The sequence below is a fragment of the Cricetulus griseus genome, chromosome 3 (genome assembly GCF_003668045.3).
Source record: "Cricetulus griseus strain 17A/GY chromosome 3, alternate assembly CriGri-PICRH-1.0, whole genome shotgun sequence".
In the NCBI taxonomy this organism is placed as follows: Eukaryota; Metazoa; Chordata; class Mammalia; order Rodentia; family Cricetidae; genus Cricetulus; species Cricetulus griseus.
In genome coordinates this window covers 98,080,302-98,098,972 of record NC_048596.1, presented here as the reverse complement: position 1 = coordinate 98,098,972, position 18,671 = coordinate 98,080,302, and the positions used below count along the sequence as shown (strand labels likewise).

General features: G+C 53.8%; 1 protein-coding gene across 6 annotated transcripts in view; it reads left to right on the top strand.

The window, feature by feature from the left end:
- The window catches only part of Arap1 (ArfGAP with RhoGAP domain, ankyrin repeat and PH domain 1), a 61,311-nt gene extending 50,159 nt beyond the window's left edge, over window positions 1-11,152 (top strand). For 3 of the 6 annotated variants that reach the window (XM_027407823.2, XM_027407824.2, XM_027407827.2), the window contains 15 exons: window positions 48-211; window positions 311-523; window positions 808-913; window positions 1,318-1,465; window positions 1,567-1,653; window positions 1,737-1,805; window positions 2,019-2,136; window positions 3,336-3,449; window positions 3,650-3,795; window positions 4,291-4,323; window positions 7,565-7,647; window positions 8,683-8,733; window positions 8,882-8,945; window positions 10,172-10,321; window positions 10,567-11,152. In XM_027407823.2, coding sequence (XP_027263624.1) covers window positions 48-211; window positions 311-523; window positions 808-913; window positions 1,318-1,465; window positions 1,567-1,653; window positions 1,737-1,805; window positions 2,019-2,136; window positions 3,336-3,449; window positions 3,650-3,795; window positions 4,291-4,323; window positions 7,565-7,647; window positions 8,683-8,733; window positions 8,882-8,945; window positions 10,172-10,321; window positions 10,567-10,584 — 1,564 coding nt within the window. In that variant the 3' untranslated portion in view covers window positions 10,585-11,152. Of the gene's footprint in view, window positions 1-47; window positions 212-310; window positions 524-807; window positions 914-1,317; window positions 1,466-1,566; window positions 1,654-1,736; window positions 1,806-2,018; window positions 2,137-3,335; window positions 3,450-3,649; window positions 3,796-4,290; window positions 4,324-7,564; window positions 7,648-8,682; window positions 8,734-8,881; window positions 8,946-10,171; window positions 10,322-10,566 lie in introns of those variants that run through there. The other 3 variants (XM_027407826.2, XR_003483851.2, XR_003483852.2) reach the window with 3 other exon arrangements.
- The last annotated feature ends 7,519 nt before the right edge of the window (window positions 11,153-18,671 follow it).

Here is an 18,671-nt window from a genome sequence, read left to right as displayed (position 1 = left end):
TGGGACACAGGGACAGACTGGTGGTACAGTGACTGTCTCTGGTTCAGGACACTGTACCTCCAGGGTGAGAGGCGGCTGGACTTCATGGGTTGGCTAGCGGCCATCCAGAAAGCAGCAGCCAGCTTGGGAGACACACTATCAGAGCAGCAGCTTGGGGACTCAGACATCCCAGTGATTGTGTACCGCTGTGTAGACTACATCACACAGTGTGGTGAGCACTACCCCCATGGCCCAGTCACTCCCCTTCTCTGGTGATGCCCAGTCTTCAGTGTCCAGGATGTCTCTAAGAGTGGTGTAACTCCCTCTCAAGGCTTGACCTCAGAGGGTATCTATCGCAAGTGTGGTCAGACCTCTAAGACCCAGAGACTGCTAGAGAGCCTGCGGCAGGATGCACGCTCTGTGCACCTCAAAGAGGGAGAACAGCATGTGGATGATGTCTCCTCTGCGCTCAAACGCTTCCTGAGGGACCTGCCTGATGGACTCTTCACTCGTGCGCAGCGCCTGGCCTGGCTGGAGGCCTCTGGTGGGTCCTGCTGTCTGCATCCAGCCTTGTCCACCCTACCTCAGGATGTCCCCATCACATTCTGGACAAGGCTTGCCCCAGCTCCTCTGCATACTCTGCTTCTCAGTCTTCTGAGTCATGCTCTCAGTCATGCTCTATGGAGACGGGATTGCTTAGAGGTGGAGGGTGGAGAAGTCCCAGTCCCTGCTAGGTGCCTGGAATGCTATCTCCATCGTGAGAGGCAAAGCTGCTGGAAGGGGGCATTGGTGACCAGTTTCTAACCCAGTCCATCTCCCCCCACCCAGAGATTGAGGATGAGGAGGAAAAGATCTCCAGGTACCGAGAGCTCTTTGTGCATCTGCCCCCTGTCAACCGGGCTACTGTGAAGGCCCTTATCAGCCATCTGTACTGGTGAGGGGTCATGTTGATGGGAGGCTCTGGGTGGATGGGTGGAGAAGATTCTTTTACTCCAAACCTGGCTGGCTGCCCACTCCTGGGATGCAGGTGGGCCTGGCGACCAGCCAATGACTGCCCTGATCTTGGACGTTGTAGCTTTGCTTATTTCCTGCAGGATACAGGGCATGGGGTATTTGCCAGTTTGGGGCCAACTTACTGAGGCCAAATGCCCTCGCTTCCTAGCCCTGTGCCTTGCCAGGGCCTGAGATGTGTCCCTTTCACTCCTTAATTAGGGTCCACTCTATCTTCTTTGACTTCAGTCCTTCGGCCAGTCTTGGGCCTGATGGGAATTGAGAAGTTGAATGGCAAAGCTCTGGGCCAGGCTCTTCAATCATCGCTCACCTCTGTTCTCATTCCAGTGTACAGTGCTTCTCAGACACAAACCAAATGAACACACACAACTTGGCTATTGTGTTTGGGCCCACACTCTTCCAGACAGATGGGCAGGACTACAAGGCCGGCAAGGTGGTGGAAGACCTCATCAACCACTATGTGGTGGTGTTCAGTGTGAGTCCCAGCTGGGATTGGGGGATAAGGAAGGGGCAGTGAGGGGAGGGGTGGGCAAGGCTGAGCCTCTCAGATGGTATTGACCATATGGCCCTTCCCAGGTGGACGAGGAGGAGCTGAGGAAGCAGAGGGAGGAAGTTACTGCCATTGTGAAGATGCGAGTGGCTGGCACTGCCAGTGGGACCCAGGTGCAGGCCCGGGTTTGGGTAGGCTTGGGCTGGCTGCTAGCACTACTCTCCGTACCTCTAACTGAACCCCATCTCTCCTGCAGCATGCTGGTGACTTCATCTGCACTGTGTACCTGGAGGAGAAGAAGGTGGAGACTGAACAGCATGTCAAGGTGGGGGGTCTGTTAAGCCAGGCTGGGCCAGGGACAGCCACAGATGGCTACTTTGAGATGTATGAGGATTCCCCAAAGACATTCCTCTTTGCATCTTGGGGCTTAGTGGACCCAATGAAGAGTGGGTTTGGTGCCTGAATCATAGGAGATTGTGGCCCAACAGAAGCTGGTGACACATTTGGGGCTAGCTGATCTTCTCCTGGGTCTCTGTAGATCCCGGCATCCATGACAGCAGAGGAGCTTGCCCTGGAGATCCTAGACCGCCGCAATGTGAGCATCAGGGAAAAGGACTACTGGACTTGCTTTGAGGTCAACGAGAAGGAGGAGGCAGGTGAGTGGCCATGGATGGCCTTCAGCCTAGCCTTCGTTCCTCCTGTTCCCTACAGTTTGGGAACCAGAGGTTTTGGATGATTATTTTTGCTGACATGCTAATGAACATTGGGGTCCCCATGCTGGTGGTGACAGGCAGCTAACAGGTTCTGGTGATGGCTGTGATAGGGCTGATAGTGGACAGGGGAGGGATAGGTGGTACCAGTCACGATGATGCCTTCCCACGTGTCAGAATGATGTTGCTTGCAGAACAGGATTGCAGGGTAATACCATTCTTGGGCAAAGAAGGTGGTGGTTAGTGATCATACAAGCAGATGGCTGTGATGGGAAACCCTGTCTATGGTGGTGAGTGGCTAACTGAAGCCTTTTATGGTGAAGGGAGTGGTATTGGGACAAGAGGTGGACATATGCATCAGCTGTTTTTTGTTGAGTGGCAGGTACTAGGCTGAGGAGCCAGGCAGTGGTCCTTATGCCCACAGGGTTCACTCAGGTAAGGGATAGCAATGTTTATATCATGATCACTCCCAGAAACAGACAACTGTCTTGGTGTTAGCAAACTGATTTAAAGGAAAAGTCCAGGCTGTCTGCAGAGCCTATGACAGGACCGATGGCTTTGGAATCTCTGAGCCTGCTGTGAGGAAGAGTAAGGGAGACTTGGTGAAGACAGGGCAAGCATTCCCAGCAAGCACAATAGCTCTAGCCCTGAGCTGAGCCTTCCAAGAGATGAGGAAACACAGGTTGGGACTGGAGGTGGAGGCAGCCACATGGGGCCTGGTGGTTAGTGACAGGGCTTTGAGAAGCTGCTGTTTGCTACTAGATTGGGAAAGCTGTGACAGGAAGTTAGAGTACATGCTGGAGGCCATTGGAAGGTCCTGGTCTTAATCCAAGCAGAAGCCGAACTGTGGGACAGTGCAGAGGAACATACCAGATTTAACTGGTGAGGGTGGAAGGAACTGGAACAATTTTGGTCTGAGCAGAGACAGTGCTTATTGGGGACACATGGGTGACAATACAGGGTTGGTTTTGGTTATAACTAGGTGTGACAAGCCAGAAGCTGGCTTATGGAAAGGATAATCATAATTATGGTATGTTAGGACGCTGGTAGATGGTGAGATGTGTAGGTGACATGTGTCCATGTACTTGCCCTTGGTTGGCATTAAGCTATGTGGACCCAGTGACAGTGGTGTGGCCTCTCCACAGAGCGCCCATTGCACTACGCGGAGAAGGTGCTGCCCATTGTACATGGGCTGGGCATAGACAGCCACCTGGTGGTCAAGAAGTACCAGTCCATGGAGTCCATGTTGTTGTATTTGGGTAAGTGGTACCCGTAGGGGATATAGGGTGATGTGTACCTCCATATAGAAGCAGGGTAGGACCTGGTGGCACCAAGGCAGAACAACTCAGGTGGAGGGAACTGGGGGGGGGGTGCTTTCATGGAGGCTGGGACATGAAGTAGGGCACTGGGGCCGGTAGGTGGGATAGTATAGCCCATGCTCACTCCAGTCCTCCCCTAGCCAGCCGTGTGGGTGACACCAAGCATGGCATGATGAAGTTCCGTGAAGACCGAAGCCTCCTGGGTCTGGGTTTGCCCTCGGGTGGCTTCCACGATCGCTACTTCATTCTCAACAGCAGCTGCCTACGGCTCTACAAGGAGGTTCGGGTAAGCCCTATGATGGACATTTGTATCCATGTGTGCTCAGGCACTCACACACAACGATGCCCTTGGTCTCCAAGAGTGAGGTCCCATCTGAGTGTCTTGGCAGCACAATGGCTGACAATGATGTGTATTCTCCTGCTGTGGCCTTGAGTAGCTACTCAAAGCCTCTAGCCCCATGAGGCCTCGGAGTGAATATGATTGCCATGACGTCATACACATGCTCCAATGTTGTGTCTGTGGTTTGTCACAGCTCTCACAAGAATATGTCCCATAATGACAGTCCTGAGCTGTACCCATGCCTGCTTTGCCCCTTCCTAGGACACAGCCCTCCTGATCTACTCTGCCCACAAGCCGGGTGTTCTCCTAGACCAGACCCCTTGGGAACCCCATCTTCTGCCCTTGCCATCCCCCTCCCCTTCCCCTTTACATCACTACATAGTCTGTCCAGACTCTAGACTGGGATGATGCCCTCCATAACCCTGCTCCTCTATCAAACAGAGCCAAAGGCCGTGGAGCGGGGCCCCTGAGACCGTGAGTAGCTGTGTGGGCCAGCTGCCAGCTGCCTTGCCTTACACCACCTGGGGCCAGGCGAGCCGGGTAGAGCTTGGGGACACAGTCAGGGCTCCCAATTCTCTCCAGGCATGGTTCCCTGTTCTCTTACCAGTGGTCACTGGCTCCTACCCTGGAGTACAGTGCCTAAACTCCACCCTTCATCCCTAACCCCAAACCAAGACCTTTTCCTCAAGATAGGATCCCTTGTTGGTGTGATGCTAGAGTTTTCCATAGTATACAGAGAAGTAGTTCTTGAGTCAGCAATAGAGACCCACGTTTGGGCTAAGATTTTTCTTTCATCTCCTCTGCTACTCTCAGAGCTGCCCTCCTTCCAGACCTAGACAAAGTGCTGTGGCTGTCTGAATGCCTTTGACACTGTTGACTCTGAGGTGCCAAACTGGGACAAGACGTTCTCTATCAGGGATGGCTGTGCCTACCCAGCTTCCCTAGCTAGTGGCTCAGCTTTCTTTTGCCACCCATGAGAGCCCTCCACTCTCCTCTTGAGGTTTCCCAGCCTGTAACTTCTGCCTGGGGTTTCCCCTGGCTCGCTTCAGCTGAGAATCCACCTTCTGTGGATACCTGTGGGTACCACCTTTGCCTTAGGGCACAGAGTGTAGGTGGTTATGCAAAAGAGCAGTAGAGGTGCAGTGACAAGCCCAGTATTCCAGCCTGAAGTCCTGAAGCAATTCCAACACAGTCTCCTTTCCAGCCCCCTACATCTCCTGAGCACACGGGAACTGATCTGCTGCTGTGGAGGATGGGTCAGATGTTGCAGCATCCTCATCTCTGTGTCTTTGCACCTTGTCCCTCTGTCCATGCTGCCTGGATTCCTAGCAAGCACCTCCATTTGTCTTTTCCTCCTTATGGATCGCTCACTCACTTCTGTTCACCCCTGCAGTCAACCCACCATGGTTCTAGGGCGTTAACTCCCCTGGCCCTCCTTCTAGGAGTGCTTCCTTAGTCTGGTGGAGCAGAGTGAAGCCATCTGTGTGGGTGGAAGGGGAGAAGGGTCCTTGAGGCACCTTGAAAGGCAGCTGCTGATCCCTTGGCCTGGAGAGAAGGGACAGGGCTAATGGCTATTGAGCCGGACTTAGTACTTGGCCCTACTCTCGAGAGGAGGAAGTTACCTTTTTTCTGGGTGAGAAAGGGCTAAGGGACAGGCTCAAGGCTACTTTGCTCATGGAAGACTAGGATGAAGGCCATTCTGTTAGGCTTTGACCTCTGGCTTGTATCCTGACAGTTTAGCGCTCTGGGAGCTAGCCAGGAGGCTGTCAATGTAAGCAGGCAATGCTGTCGTGACTCCAGCGCCTCTGCCTGGCAGAACCAGCCCATGGCTAGGCCACTAAAGTGCTGGTGATCCTGACATCAGTTAGTTTAAGGGGCCACAGGAAAGATTACTTGAAATTAGGATAGTCTCATACCAAGCAGGCTTTGTGGCCTCTCAGTCCCCATCACAAGACCTTCTGTTGTTTAAGACCCCAGAGCACGTGAGAAAGGCATATTCTAGAAAAACCATAGTATCAGCATGAGGAACCATGAGCATAAATTTTATTCCTTGCCCATGACCTTGAACCTCAGTGGTGCCAGAACCCCGAGCTGCTTGGAAGTGCAGTTCCTAAAGGATTTAGTCTCCAAAGGGAGAGTCTTGGCTCTTCTGCCTCCCCACCCTCCCACTGTCCACAAATATATCACACACCACAGTTCTAGGGAAATGAGGCCTGAAGGCTGTGTTTCCAGATGCGGGAGTTGGAATCTCCTGCCCTGACTGGGACTGCCATGTGCTGCTGTGCACAGGCCTGTGCCTTCTGCCTGACTCTGCTCAGATTCTTTCCCTGCTCCCATCCTGCCTGACTTCTTCCAGGCCTTTCTTCCCACCCCATTGTCCTCGCAGGAGCCTCTGTTCCCAGCCTGCATCCTATCTCGTCTCCCACTCCTCCTTCTGCCTCCTAGTGTGCAAGCTGACTTTTTCAGTGCCTCAGCTTTGCCTCTGCCTGTTGTGAGAGGGGCAGATCTTCTTCCCTGTGTTCTGCCCACACCCCGTTTCCTCCCACAGCCTTAGCTTCCTTGTCCACCCCACTTCTTGATTCCCACAGCTGCAGCCAGGTGTGTTCCAGGCTGTTTGGGAGATGTCATGGTTGTTGAGTGAGGTGCTGACTATAGGAAAGTTAGGGCTCCTTCATGAGGCCTTAGATCATACAGGGCCTCTGGCCATATCCCTGAGGTGACACAGAAGGGCCCTCTGGTTTTGAAACCCATCATCCTCTCTCCTGCTGAGGATCCATGCCTGGGGATGGCTGGGAGCAATGGTGGGGACCAAGGTGGGGGTGGCTCAGTTTTGGAGCCCCAGTTGCAGTTGTAAGCGCATCTCCTTCCCCTACTGTCCTTCCTGGTGCCCCTGCTGGCTCCAGGTGCCTGGTAAGGGGAGGGCTCTAAGCATATGGCTCACAGAAGAGGAGGAAGGTCAGTGACCTTCAAGCAGCATCTTCCTTGAGGGTCACTGCTCCTGTCCCCTCTGCCTTTGAGCCAGCCTGCTCCTTCCAAGCCCAGAACCATATATGCAGAGGTGGGGGCCAGGCAAGTGTGTCAATAATCTGGTTCCCCACCTTGGTATATGGATCTCTTGCTTCCTGTCTTAGACCACTGGGAATTTCTCCCTCTGGCCTATCATACAGAACAGCCGTTAAGCTTCAGCTTGGGTCATTGGCCTTTTGATGGCGCCAAAATGCTAGAGATTGCTGGTCCCTAAGCTTTTGTTCACACGGTCAACCCTGAAGCCTCCATGTAAGGCAGGGAGGGAGACTAATGAGTGGCTGAGACAAATATAGACCCTAGGGTGCAACCAAGGCTCTCACACGGCCTGGGCCCGCTTCCACGTATTGTGGAGGAGGGCACCCAGAAACCTCCCTCCAGCTGGTATCTGAGTCAGGTCTACGCTGTGAGGTGAGTCTCCAGTTTTCCAGGCAGCAGGGGCTGGGAATCATTATCCTGGACCTCCCAGCTGGAATGCTACCCTGGGGACTGAGGGTTGACTGTCTGATGCTACTGCAGAAATCAGTGTCTATGGCTGGACAATGAACAGGGAGGGCTTTGGTGAGAAATTTCCTGGAGGAGGAGCCCTGTTCCAGGATGCCTAGCTAGGTGCCAGGGGTGGGGAAGGCATTGTGCAGTCAGGAGAGCTACTTCTAACTGTACCCACCTGACTGATGAAATGTCCCCCCAGAGTCACCGGCCTGAGAAGGAGTGGCCTGTCAAGAGCCTCAAAGTCTACCTGGGTGTAAAGAAGAAACTGCGGCCACCTACTTGGTAAGCCAGGCCTGTGGTGCCAGGCCTATGGCTAGGAGTCTCTGAACTGATAGGAAGGCACAGCTTGGCAGCAGGGGGAGAGGGGGGCAGTGTTGTCGTTTTGTAGTCACAGTGCTTTTGGCCAGTAGCATCATCTGGATATACCATAGAAGCACAGATTTTTCAGGTGTCACCCAGGGCCTTCTGAGTTTGGGGTTCTGTGAGTGGGGCCCAGGTCTCAATGTTTCCCCAGGCTGTCCAGGTAACAGTGCTTGTTCATGTTTGAGAATCACTGGTCTGGGTTAGAATCTTGCTAGCATTGTTGAGAGTAAGTTTATGGATTTTTTTGGGGGGGGGGTTGTGTGTGTGTGGTGCATGCCAGTGAGCATCTGGTGTACATACTCACGCATGCTTGTGTGGAGGCCAGAGCAGGACTTGGAGTGTCCGCCTCCATCATTCTCTGCCTCATTTCCTTGTGACAGGGTCTCACTGAAGCTCAGTGTTTGAACTAGGCTGGTTGGCCCAGCATGTCCTTGGGATCTACCTGCTTGTCTCTGCACCCACAGTCATGCCCAACTTTTTGTATGATTTCTAGGGATTTGATTCAGGTCCCCATGCTTGCAGAGCAAGCCCTCTCATTGAACAGCCCTCCAACCCTGAGTATATATATGTTTTAGTAAGTTGAAAAGTGATGCATGCCACTGTGACTGGTAGGCACCGTAGTCACATGACTTGGCTTTCTAACTTTCTCTTCATCAGTTGGCTGTGCCTGGTTGACTCTGATTCTTGAGTAGGCTTGGGCAGGCATCAGTATGGCTAGGTGGTCTTTTGGTTTTTGGTGCCAACGGTAGAACTGAGTATCTCCAGCATGCTAGGCACATGTAGCATCCTCATCTCAGGCCCAGGATTGGGGTGGAGAGAGAGAAAGAGGCAGTGGTCTAAGTGTGCTGCACTGGGGAAGCCTTGGCTCTGCTTATGCTCTGCCCAGGCTGCTGGGCTCTGTCTCACTAGTCTTGGCAAGTGCCAAGTGACACCTTCTCTGGCTCTTCTCTGCAGCTGGGGCTTCACAGTGGTGCATGAGACAGAGAAGCATGAGAAGCAGCAGTGGTGAGCCAGGGCCCCCATTCTCAGGCTTGGGCCAAGGGAGATGGGCAGGATCAATCGGGGCTCACTTCTCGGGGCCTGTGGGGAGATGGGGCTGGCAAAATGCCTACTCTGAAGCCCTCAGCAGCAACCCGGCCTGTGCCTTCTGCAGGTACCTCTGCTGTGACACTCAGATGGAACTCCGGGAGTGGTTTGCCACCTTCCTGTCTGTACAGGTACCAGGTGCAGGGGGCTCCTCAACAGGCTTCACTGTAGAGAATGGAACAGCAGCAGAGAGATGGTGTCATGGGAATTAGGTCTCTGGGCAGCACAGGGAGATTCACCTGGTGGGGAGTGGCTCCCAGCAGAGGAAACAGCATATCCAAAGGCCTACAGGTAAAAAAGAAAAGGAAGGCTTATAAAAGAATGCATTTAATTTGGGGGCTCATAGTTCCACAGGGTTAGAGTCCCTGATCGTCATGGTGGGGAGCATGGCTGCAGTCAGGCAGCCATAGTATTGGAGCAGTAGCTGAGACACAAGCAGAAGGCAGACAGACAGACAGACAGACAGACAGAGCTAACTGGGAATGCTTTTGAAACTTAAAAGCATCTCCTCTAGTGACACACCTCCTCCAAGAAGGCCACACATCCTTCCCAAAACAGTTCCACCATCTAGGGACCAAGCATTTAATAGGAGCCTATATGGGGGCCATTCTCACTCAAACTATCACGTTCATCACTTACAAGGGGAGAAGCCAGGAGTGCCAGAGATTGGCCTGCAATGGGTCAGCAGCAGACTGTAAGAGCTTTGAGAGCACACTCAAGAAGCTGAACTAGACCTTGAGTTTCAAGAGAGTTAAAGTGTAGGATTAAGCCTGAGGTGGGGTCTCTTGGCTTCCTCAGCACCTGTGTGCAGGGAGCAGAGCCATACCCACAGAGAAGGCTTGCTGCAGGGGCTGGGTGACCACCCCAGAGCCAGAGCAAGGTCAGAGGCTGCTTAGACTTGAAACAGATGAGTTAGAACATATGTTCAACAGAGTTCAGAACTGTTTAGGGTGAAGGGAGTCAAAACTACCAGGGCTCTGGCCTGAGTTCTTTCCTGCAGTTATATTCTTTTAACCCTGAGCTTCCGGATAGTCGAGGCCTAGGTGGAAATGGTGGATTGTGCAGTTCTTTGATTCTGGGAAGGGGAGGCACAGACAGTGTTTTCTAGGGGAAAGATTTTCCTAATGCTGCATTCTTAGGGAGGTCTGTGGATCCGGAGATGGGAGCCGTTGAGTAATCTGGCTGGCTGGGTTGTGTTGGGATACGGTCATCTGCAAACAGCTGCTTCTCATATCAGCCTTGAGCATCAGCTCAGATCCTAGCCGGAGGCTTTTCTGAGAAGGGTGGGTGGATCTGGAGCTGAGCCTGCAAGCTGAGGTGTGGCCCAGACTTGAGCACTGCTTTCCTTGTCCCCTAGCATGACGGCCTGGTGTGGCCCTCAGAACCCTCTCGAGTGTCCCGGGCAGTGCCTGAGGTCCGGATGGGCAGTGTGTCGCTGATCCCTCTTCGTGGCAGTGAAAATGAAATGCGCCGGAGTGTGGCAGCCTTCACTGCCGACCCCCTTTCTGTAAGTGGCTCTGGTCCCTGTGAGCAATGCTGGAGGGGAGGACCTGAGGACCTGGCTGGATGCCTGCCTTCACTTGACTAATTTCTTTCAGAGCCCCAAAACTCCCTTCCCTGGGTTTCTGTCCCCCCCCCCCCATCTGGCCTTGGGAACCCCAGCTGACATTTCTGCATCTGCTCTGTTGTTGCCTGGTCCCTTTTATTGTCACAAAGCACTTAACAGGATCTGGGCTTCTGTACTCCCTACAGCTCCTCCGTCATGTCTGAGCATAGGAGTCGTTCTGGCTCTGGGACACTGTCACTGCCACCAGGAAGCCTTCCTGTTCGGACACCCTCGTGCTCTGCATGCTTGGTGTGAACCAGCGGGACACACGGGGAAGCCGTACCCACAGCCCACATCCTGACTGCAGCACAGGCTCCTTGGCTGGGCAGGAATGGGCTGACAATGGGATTTTCCCGGGAGGGGCCCTTCCCTGCTCTCCAGTCATGCAATGCTCCTGACCTGGCTTGCTTACCCAGGGTCCCTCTCCTTGAGTTTGTGGTGTTGGAGAGATGGGCAGAAATCAGGAGCTCTGCAAGAGAGGTCTTGGGGCCCCGCTGGGAGGGAGCCCACCCCCTTCCTATAGGCTCCAGAGTGGCAGAAAGCTGCTACTCTGAAAGAACTCCTGGGGAGTCTGGAAGGGAGCTCATGGGAAGCTCTATAAGCAAAAAGCTGGACTTGGGGAGGTCAGCCCACTTCTGGTGTATGCTGCAGGGAGGCCCAGGCTGTGGCTGTTTGCTACCCCTCCCCCACTTTGGATACTTTTTGATAATATAAATATATCTGTCTATTTTACCCTGTGGTGCTTGGGCCTTCGATTGTTTGGGTTGGGGGGATTGGTGTTCTGGGCTAAGGGCACAGTTGCTTGTGAAAGCTAGAGGTAAGTGCTGGTGCTCTGAGACCCAGAGCCTGAGTTCTGCCCTGTGCATGTTGACTGAGCTGTTTCCTCTCCCCTGTCCTGGCAGAGGCCTGGCCTGGCCCTCACCTATTGTGCCACTGAGCCACTATGGAACTCCTGATCCAGGACAAGACAGACCCCAGCTAGCCTGAGCCCCCATCCCTGCAGCCGTCTGAGCTGGGGCCTAGATATGGGTGTTAGTGACACAGCACAGCCCCTCATAGCCCCTGCGGGGGATATGGGACCACAACTCACAGATAGAGGCTTTGCCGGGCTAGGGAGGAGGACTTCCTGTCACCCTGGGCCCCATGCAGATGTTTCCAGAGTGGCGCCTGCCTCTCATGGGGAGTTGCCCTCAGAGGGAATGTCTACCTGCAGAGGAGATAACCAGCCACTCAGAGACAGACTGGAGACTCCCTGGGAAGGTGCCAAGCATTCTTCCTCCTCCAGAGCTCTTTTACCATTGTGTTTCAATGGCCTAGTGAGCAGGTTTTCTGTCCCTAGCCTTGAAAGGGGCTGAGCAGAGCAGGATGAGGATGGGTCACATGACATCTGATGTTTTCGATCCCACTCGATGGGAACTGGATGCTGGGGCTCTGCACACCTGGACACAGGTCCCTTGTGGGTCTCATTTCTCAGGAAGGGGGGGTTGTTCACTAGGAGACAGCACAAGATCCTTGAGCCCTACTGACCTGCTACACAAGCTGGTGCAAGGTCTCCGTCACTTTGTCCTCAGGTCATTCTACCATGTCCTCCAGGCAGGACAGGGTTAGAGGGCTTCCCTGCCCAAGATCTCAGAATTCCTCCCTGGATTTGTTCTGCAACTAATGGTGCCCTCTGCCGGACTGGCACTGTCATTACCCTGGTTTAGGGATTAGCTGGAGGGGCTACATTCAGCCACTAGGGGGCAATCGTGGACCACTCATAGTCACTCAGTTTGAACAGGGTCTGTGTAACTCCCCCCAACCCCCCAGAGATGGTCCTGGCTCTGGCTTTGTTCTGCTGCCAGCTGGACCACTCATCCCTGCTTCTGGCCAGGAACTAGTGATGTGTTGTCAGATAGCACAGTGGAAGTGCTTTGGCCTTGGGCTCTAGGACATGGGAGAAGGTAGGCACCGAATGCCTACTGTAAGTCTGGAGCATGCTGTCTGCTCTCTGCTTGAGAGATTCCCCCTGCCTGACATTAGAGCCACCCCAGCTTTCCTCCTGCTTCTTGCACAGTTTTCCTCTTGTGAGTGCTCCCTGAGAAGGGGACAGTAGCCAGCCTCTCTGTGACACCATAGAATGCTTTTTCCTTGGGGTGAGATTGCATCCATGCAGGAGCCATTGAGCCCCAACCTTCATGAAAACTACCAGTGTCCACATTGTTGGGACCCCAGGGCAGGAGGCTCAGTTGTCACAGGAGCCAATGCCAGAAGGGTTGCTTGGGGTGGGAGGAGCCTAGATTTGTGGGGTGGGAGAGCCTGGAGGAGGAAGAGCTTCTTGGAGGAGTGTGGTTGGGGGTAGGATTGGGATATTGGGGAGAGAACAGGGGAGAGAACTCTAAGAGAGAAGAAGGCTGCAGTAGGTCACAGCCTGGGTACCTAGGGCATTGCAGTGGAGTGCTAGAGGAGACATGGGAGCTGGGATACCTGCCTTTCTCCCTTTGAGCTCCTTCAATTCAGCAAGGAGGACTGAGGAACCCTTGGCTCCAGAGAGCCCTGGTCACACAGGTAGTAGTGAGGCAGGTGAGAGAAAAGCTGGACCCTGCCTCCCTTCCCCTTGAGCCCTGGGGTTGGAGGAGAAGGGAGCTTCTTCCCTGGTGCCTTGCTCTTGCTGCTGCCTGCCCACAGTTGTGTTTTGGAAAGCACGGTGTGTAGGCAGACAGCCCCTTTAGAGTCTGTGTGGCTCTGGCAGTTGATTGGGTCTCTGATCTTCTGGGTTCTCTCTGTGGCCTTTGGAGCTACCTCCTGGCAAGTTCCTGGAGGATTGAATGAGCAGATGAGTGTGAAGTGCTAGCTGTGTGTCCCTTGGTAGTCTCCCAGATATGTCTGCAGAGACACCTTCATGCCATCTAGAAGGAGAGCTTGAGAGGTTCAGCCAGCACTTACTGAATACTCACTGTGTTCAGTTCTCATTCACCAAACACTTGTTGAACACCTGCTGTGTGCAGAGCTTTGCTGAACATGTGGGGCAGATGAGTAAGTGGTGTGGGGGAGGAGGGAACCCTTGAGGGGAGGGGATGCTGATCAGAGAAAGTTCATGGAGAGTACAAGTCCAGAAGAAGGAGGGGAGGGGATGCTGAGAGGGAGAGGCCCCTCCAAGGTAGGGGATGGCCTTGAGACCAGACAAGAGCATATGACCTGCAGCAAGGGACTGTTGGGGCTGGAGCCTAGCACTCAGGCACATTCACCTCAGGGCCTCACACCCTCATCACCAGACACCCCAGGGCCTCCCTTCCACACCCTGGCTGTCAGGTCTTAGCTCTGCTGCCTACCCAGGAGACTTGACCACACCACTGTCTAATGAGCCTCTTAGGATCTTGTCCCTACCAGAAAACAGCATCATTTCTGCCACTTAGCTACTTAGTGACCTGAATGACCCAGACCCTGCTTTGGGACTGTGTGACTGTTTCTTACACACACACACACACACACACACACACACACACACACACACACACACAGCTGCTCAGAATCTCCCTGCCCCTCCTGTCATGAAGTGCCTTTGGATTATTCTTCCTTCCCAATGTCCATTTTCTATGAAAATATGGGGAGGATTTGTACCCAGCTAGCCAACCAGGGGCTGGTCCCGTAAATAGCTCACTGGCCCTGGCACGTCCCCTCTTCCATGCTACTTTCAGCCTGTGGAAATTTCCGCACTTTCTCTGCCCTGGTTACAGCTCCTACTGCTGTATTTATCACCCTGGAGACACAGTGACACAGGCGCACACAGGCCACATGCACACACTCATGCTCCGCACACTCGTGCCTGCACACCTCAGCTTGCACTGCCATGACTGCAAGTGCAACATGCATGCATGCGCGTGCACGCACACACACAGGCGTGCGCGCGCGCGCACACACACACACACACACACACACACACACTGCACGTGGAGGAACACCCACGCACAAAGAGCTCTCTAGGAAAATTGTTCTCCCTCCTGCTGCTGCTCCTCCCCCTCTTGTCCTCCCCCACCTCCCCCTCTGTTCTGTCCGCCCACCACCACCCACAGACCAAAGAGCTGGGCTGGACTGTGCCTCCCACTCCTTGTCAGCTGGGAGGCACTCTGCCTGTGACTGGAGTGTGCTCTCCCTCTTCCCATCTTGCCCTCCCTTCCCCCTTTGTCACCTCCCTGCAATCCTGTCTTCTCTGTGTAAGTCCCCTCTTTGTCACTCTTTTGACTCTGAAGTGGAAACTGTCATTCTTCCCTGCTTTGTCTCCTGAGGTTCAAGTTGGGGAACCCCAAAGACTGATCCAGGCAGAGAGATAGACTAGGAGGGGTGCCAGGGACCTGCATCGCCTCAGCTCCTGTCACCCTCAGTCCTCTTGATGAGGGGAGGGCTGTGTGCTTGGCACCATGGAGACCAGTGTCATGGCAACGCGGTCTGGGTGGGCACAGCTTCCTCCTCCAGGGTTGGGGGGCATAGAAGGAGCCACCACAGGCCTGAAGGTGGTGGGCCTTGTGCTGGTGCCCAGTGCTGGTCACCACATCCTCCTGCCACCTGTTCAGCTCTACCCCTCCTTGACTCCGCACTACAGGCTGCAGGACTCAAGGCACTAATCCTACCCAGACACTGCTGGGAAGGTACTGCAGGCACCAACCAATACAGCAAGTCCTGCCCTCGCTCTTGACTTTGTGGTCCTTTACCTTCCATCCTTGTTAATTTACTCAGGGCAGAGTTCAGTTTAATGTGGGTTAGGGTTACCTGTGAAATCTCCAGCCATCCCTTAGCCTTGGCCGTGATAAGAGTACAACTGACACCTGCTGTCCTGAGGCTATCTGTGTATTCTCACTTCACCCTTAGGTGACCCAGGGTGGCCAGTAAGTGGCCCAGAAAGGACAGATCAGGCTTGGGACATGGTACCCACCCTAGCAGCTACTCTTTTCTTAACAAAGGGCCAACTGTTCTCATTTGTGTCTTCCTTGTTGGAGAAGGTTCCCTGGCAGGTTCTGTAGTTTTATCAGGATCTGGCCTTTGGGGTGTCTAGAAACTGAGAGCTAGTTTTCTGGGGGCTGGGGGGGGGAGACAAAGCCTTCTTCAAGTGGTTAGACTTAGGGAGACTTTGCAGCCCCACAATGCAGAGACTTGTTTTTGTCTCTGTAAGAATTGTCTTTGCCCCACAGATCAGAACCCACAGAGTCCAGGAGGAGACAACTGCCTTCAGACCCAGCCTTGGCTTGTCTCCTGACCTCTGTGCAGTCATGTTGCAGCTGCTTTTCCTCCTGGCTTATGTAATCATTCAAATGTAACAGCTGCCTTTATCCCACTGAGTCGCACCCGCTCCCTTCTCAGGTGTGTAGGGTTGCACCGGAAAGGTAGAGCAAGGCTGAGGAGGAGGCTGGGGACTCCAGGCAAGGAGGGTTCCGGTGTGCTGGACTGGACTGTGAGGAAGAGAAAAACCTTAGAAGTCACAGGCCCTGCTCTGACCCATCCAAACACCACACTGGGCAGGGTGAGGCGGGGAGTGTTCTCTCCCCAGGGCTTAGGCTCTATCCACAGCCTTCTTTGCTGAACCTCCATCCCTACTGGAGGAGAGGCAGCCACTTATGAAGAGGGGAAAGTAATTTGGGGCACAATGGTCAGGAGTCTCTGATCCATGAGCTGATCCAGCTTTGTCCTTTACATCCTTAGAACCTAGATAAGTCCCTGGCCTGTTTGCCCATCTGTATAATGAGGGGCTGTACCTACTGGCCCTGACCTCTTAAGCTCCCTAACATGTTATCAGCCTTATGTACAGGCACCCAAGGGTCCAGTCCAGCTGCACTCCAGGCTGGGCTCCCTTATCTGCCTTTTCTTGGTTCAGCCCTAATCTTCCTCTGTACCACATCTACTTAGCACCTCCCACAGGGCTGGGTAGGAAGCAGGGCCACCAGATTCTGGGTTGAGGGACCCAGTACCCTTTGGCTCTCTCCTGATTTGATACCTGTCCCACTGCCTCGCCCCAGTAGTAACTACAGATTACTACCTCCCCCCCCACCTAAGGTCACCAGCCCAACCCCCCAACCCCCTTGGGAACCTGACTGCTCTTGGTACCTGAAGCCAACTGTGAATGCTAGACCGCCAAAGCCACCTTCCTGAGATGTTGAAGTTGTTCCATCCTAAAGCTGTTTCTGGAGGCTGTGGTGGCCTTTTATGTCCTTGTCAAAGCAAGGGCTTTGTTCCTAGTGGTGTTGTAGAGCCCTTGCCTAGTGGCAGCTATACCTAGCACTAAGAGCACATTCCAGGCTTTTCTTGATGGCATAGTTCTAGGCATCAGACCTATAAGAGGCAGCTTCCTGCCACAGGGGGAAATGCACTGTGAGGTGACTCTCTGAGGTGCCAATCATCTCTTACCTGTCATCGTGGGTGCCTGTGGACCCCCACTCCATACCCCTGACCCCAGACAGAGGGAGTTGTCCAGGATGTCTAAGTCCCCCATGGAGTCCACGGCCTGCCAATTATACCCCCGCCCAGTGGGGAGCATTTACACTGCAGCATCTGCCTGCCCCAGCCAGTGGGGGACAGCACCCTCCCCCAGCTCCTGACCCTGTACTCACTGCAACATGACCCTGGACTGAGTTTGGCTCTGATGGGCACTGCCTGCCTCTTTCCTATCTTTCGTCTCCCTCTAGATTTCTCCATCAGCATTCTTCCCTGAAGGCTGGGCTGGGACCTAAGGCCAGTCCTTGAGGAATTCTGCAGGATTCAGCAGATGAAATAAGAACCCGAATAGGCAGAAAGAGGTAGGGCAAGGTGGGGGAAGGCAGTCAAAAGCAGATTAGTTCTGGAGTCGCAAGTGGGCTGGGTGGGGTCTGTGTTGAGCTGGCCCAGGAAGGGTGGGCCAGGATTTGGGATGAACATAAAAAAAAAAAATTAAAAAGAGGTTAAGTCAGCACCCTGGAGGATAAACCAATTGTATAAAGAAAAGGAAGAGGAAGGGACTGGAGAGAAATAGGGACCCACACCTTTCCTGCCTGAGCAGAAGAAGATGGAGAGAGGTCCACCAGGAGCCTGCCTTTGACTCTCAGCCAGGGGTGGAGGAGTGGGGAGTGGAGGGCGGCCACGGGAGGGCTTGAGGGGCCACAACGTGACCACATATGTCAAGAAGCTGCACTAGGTGCTGCATGGATGTGGAATACAGGGGCTGAATTGGAACTGGGGACTGGGAAGCCACCAGGAGAAAAGTGGGGAATTAGGAACATGCAAATGAGCCGATGGATGTGAGGATCCCCAGGCTTCTGGGGATGGGGATTACAGGGAGCAGAGGGGAGGAGACAGGCCAAGTTGTGAAGTTCAGTCTAGGGACTGGAAGTTTTGCTGGTACTTCACACACAGGCAACGGTCAAGTTGGTTGTTCACTATTTGAGTTTCCGGCTAATGGAATGTTCCCAGAGGAGGTGCTCAGAGACATACTAAATGGCCTTTGGTGCTCCAGAAGAGGGCTGGGTGAGTTGTGTCTTGGGGGAAGGATGTGGGGTAGAGAGAATGAGAAAGCATCCACATTGTGGAGGCGAAGATAGGATGCGCCTGGGAGGGAGACAGAGGAGGGGCCGTCTGGAAGGTGGGATGGGAACAGCGGCGCAGGAGGAGGCGCGGGCTGGCGCTGAGAAGTCCGTGGTCTTGGGCAAAGAAGATTGCTGGAACCGGGTACGGCAGTTCTCCGGAGTCAAGGAATGGCGGTGTGGGGGCCGATCCCAGAAAGACAACCTCCTATCACTTTCGGCAGTCACCCTCATTCTTCCTCCCACTTGCTTCTACCGCGACCCAATTAGAAAAACAAAAAACGGAAACAAAACAAAAAAAAAAAAAAAAAAACTAAAAAACGATCTCTGGCTGACCCTGGCGTGGAGGGCCAGGGCCTTAGAACGCCGCAGCCTTCTTGGCTCAGCACTCTGGAGAGCGGCGGTGGGCGGGGTCTGAAGCTAGTTGGAAGATCTAAGCGACGAGGTTGGGGGTGGGGATGGACAGACGACAGGAGGAAGAGAGTCTTGGACTATGTCAACCCCTCACTCCTTTCTGCACCTCCCCCATCCAGATACTGCCTCCTCCACGGGATAGGCAACTGTTTACAAGGAAATTCAGAGATGTTCCTCCAAACTTTAAAACTCTTTATGTTTGCAATCTGTGACCTTGTCTTCCATGTGAGAATATGAAATTGGAGTTCAGAGGGGTGAAATAACTTCCTTAGGCATATGGCAAAGCAGGGATTCAATCTCATCTGAGCCCTGGA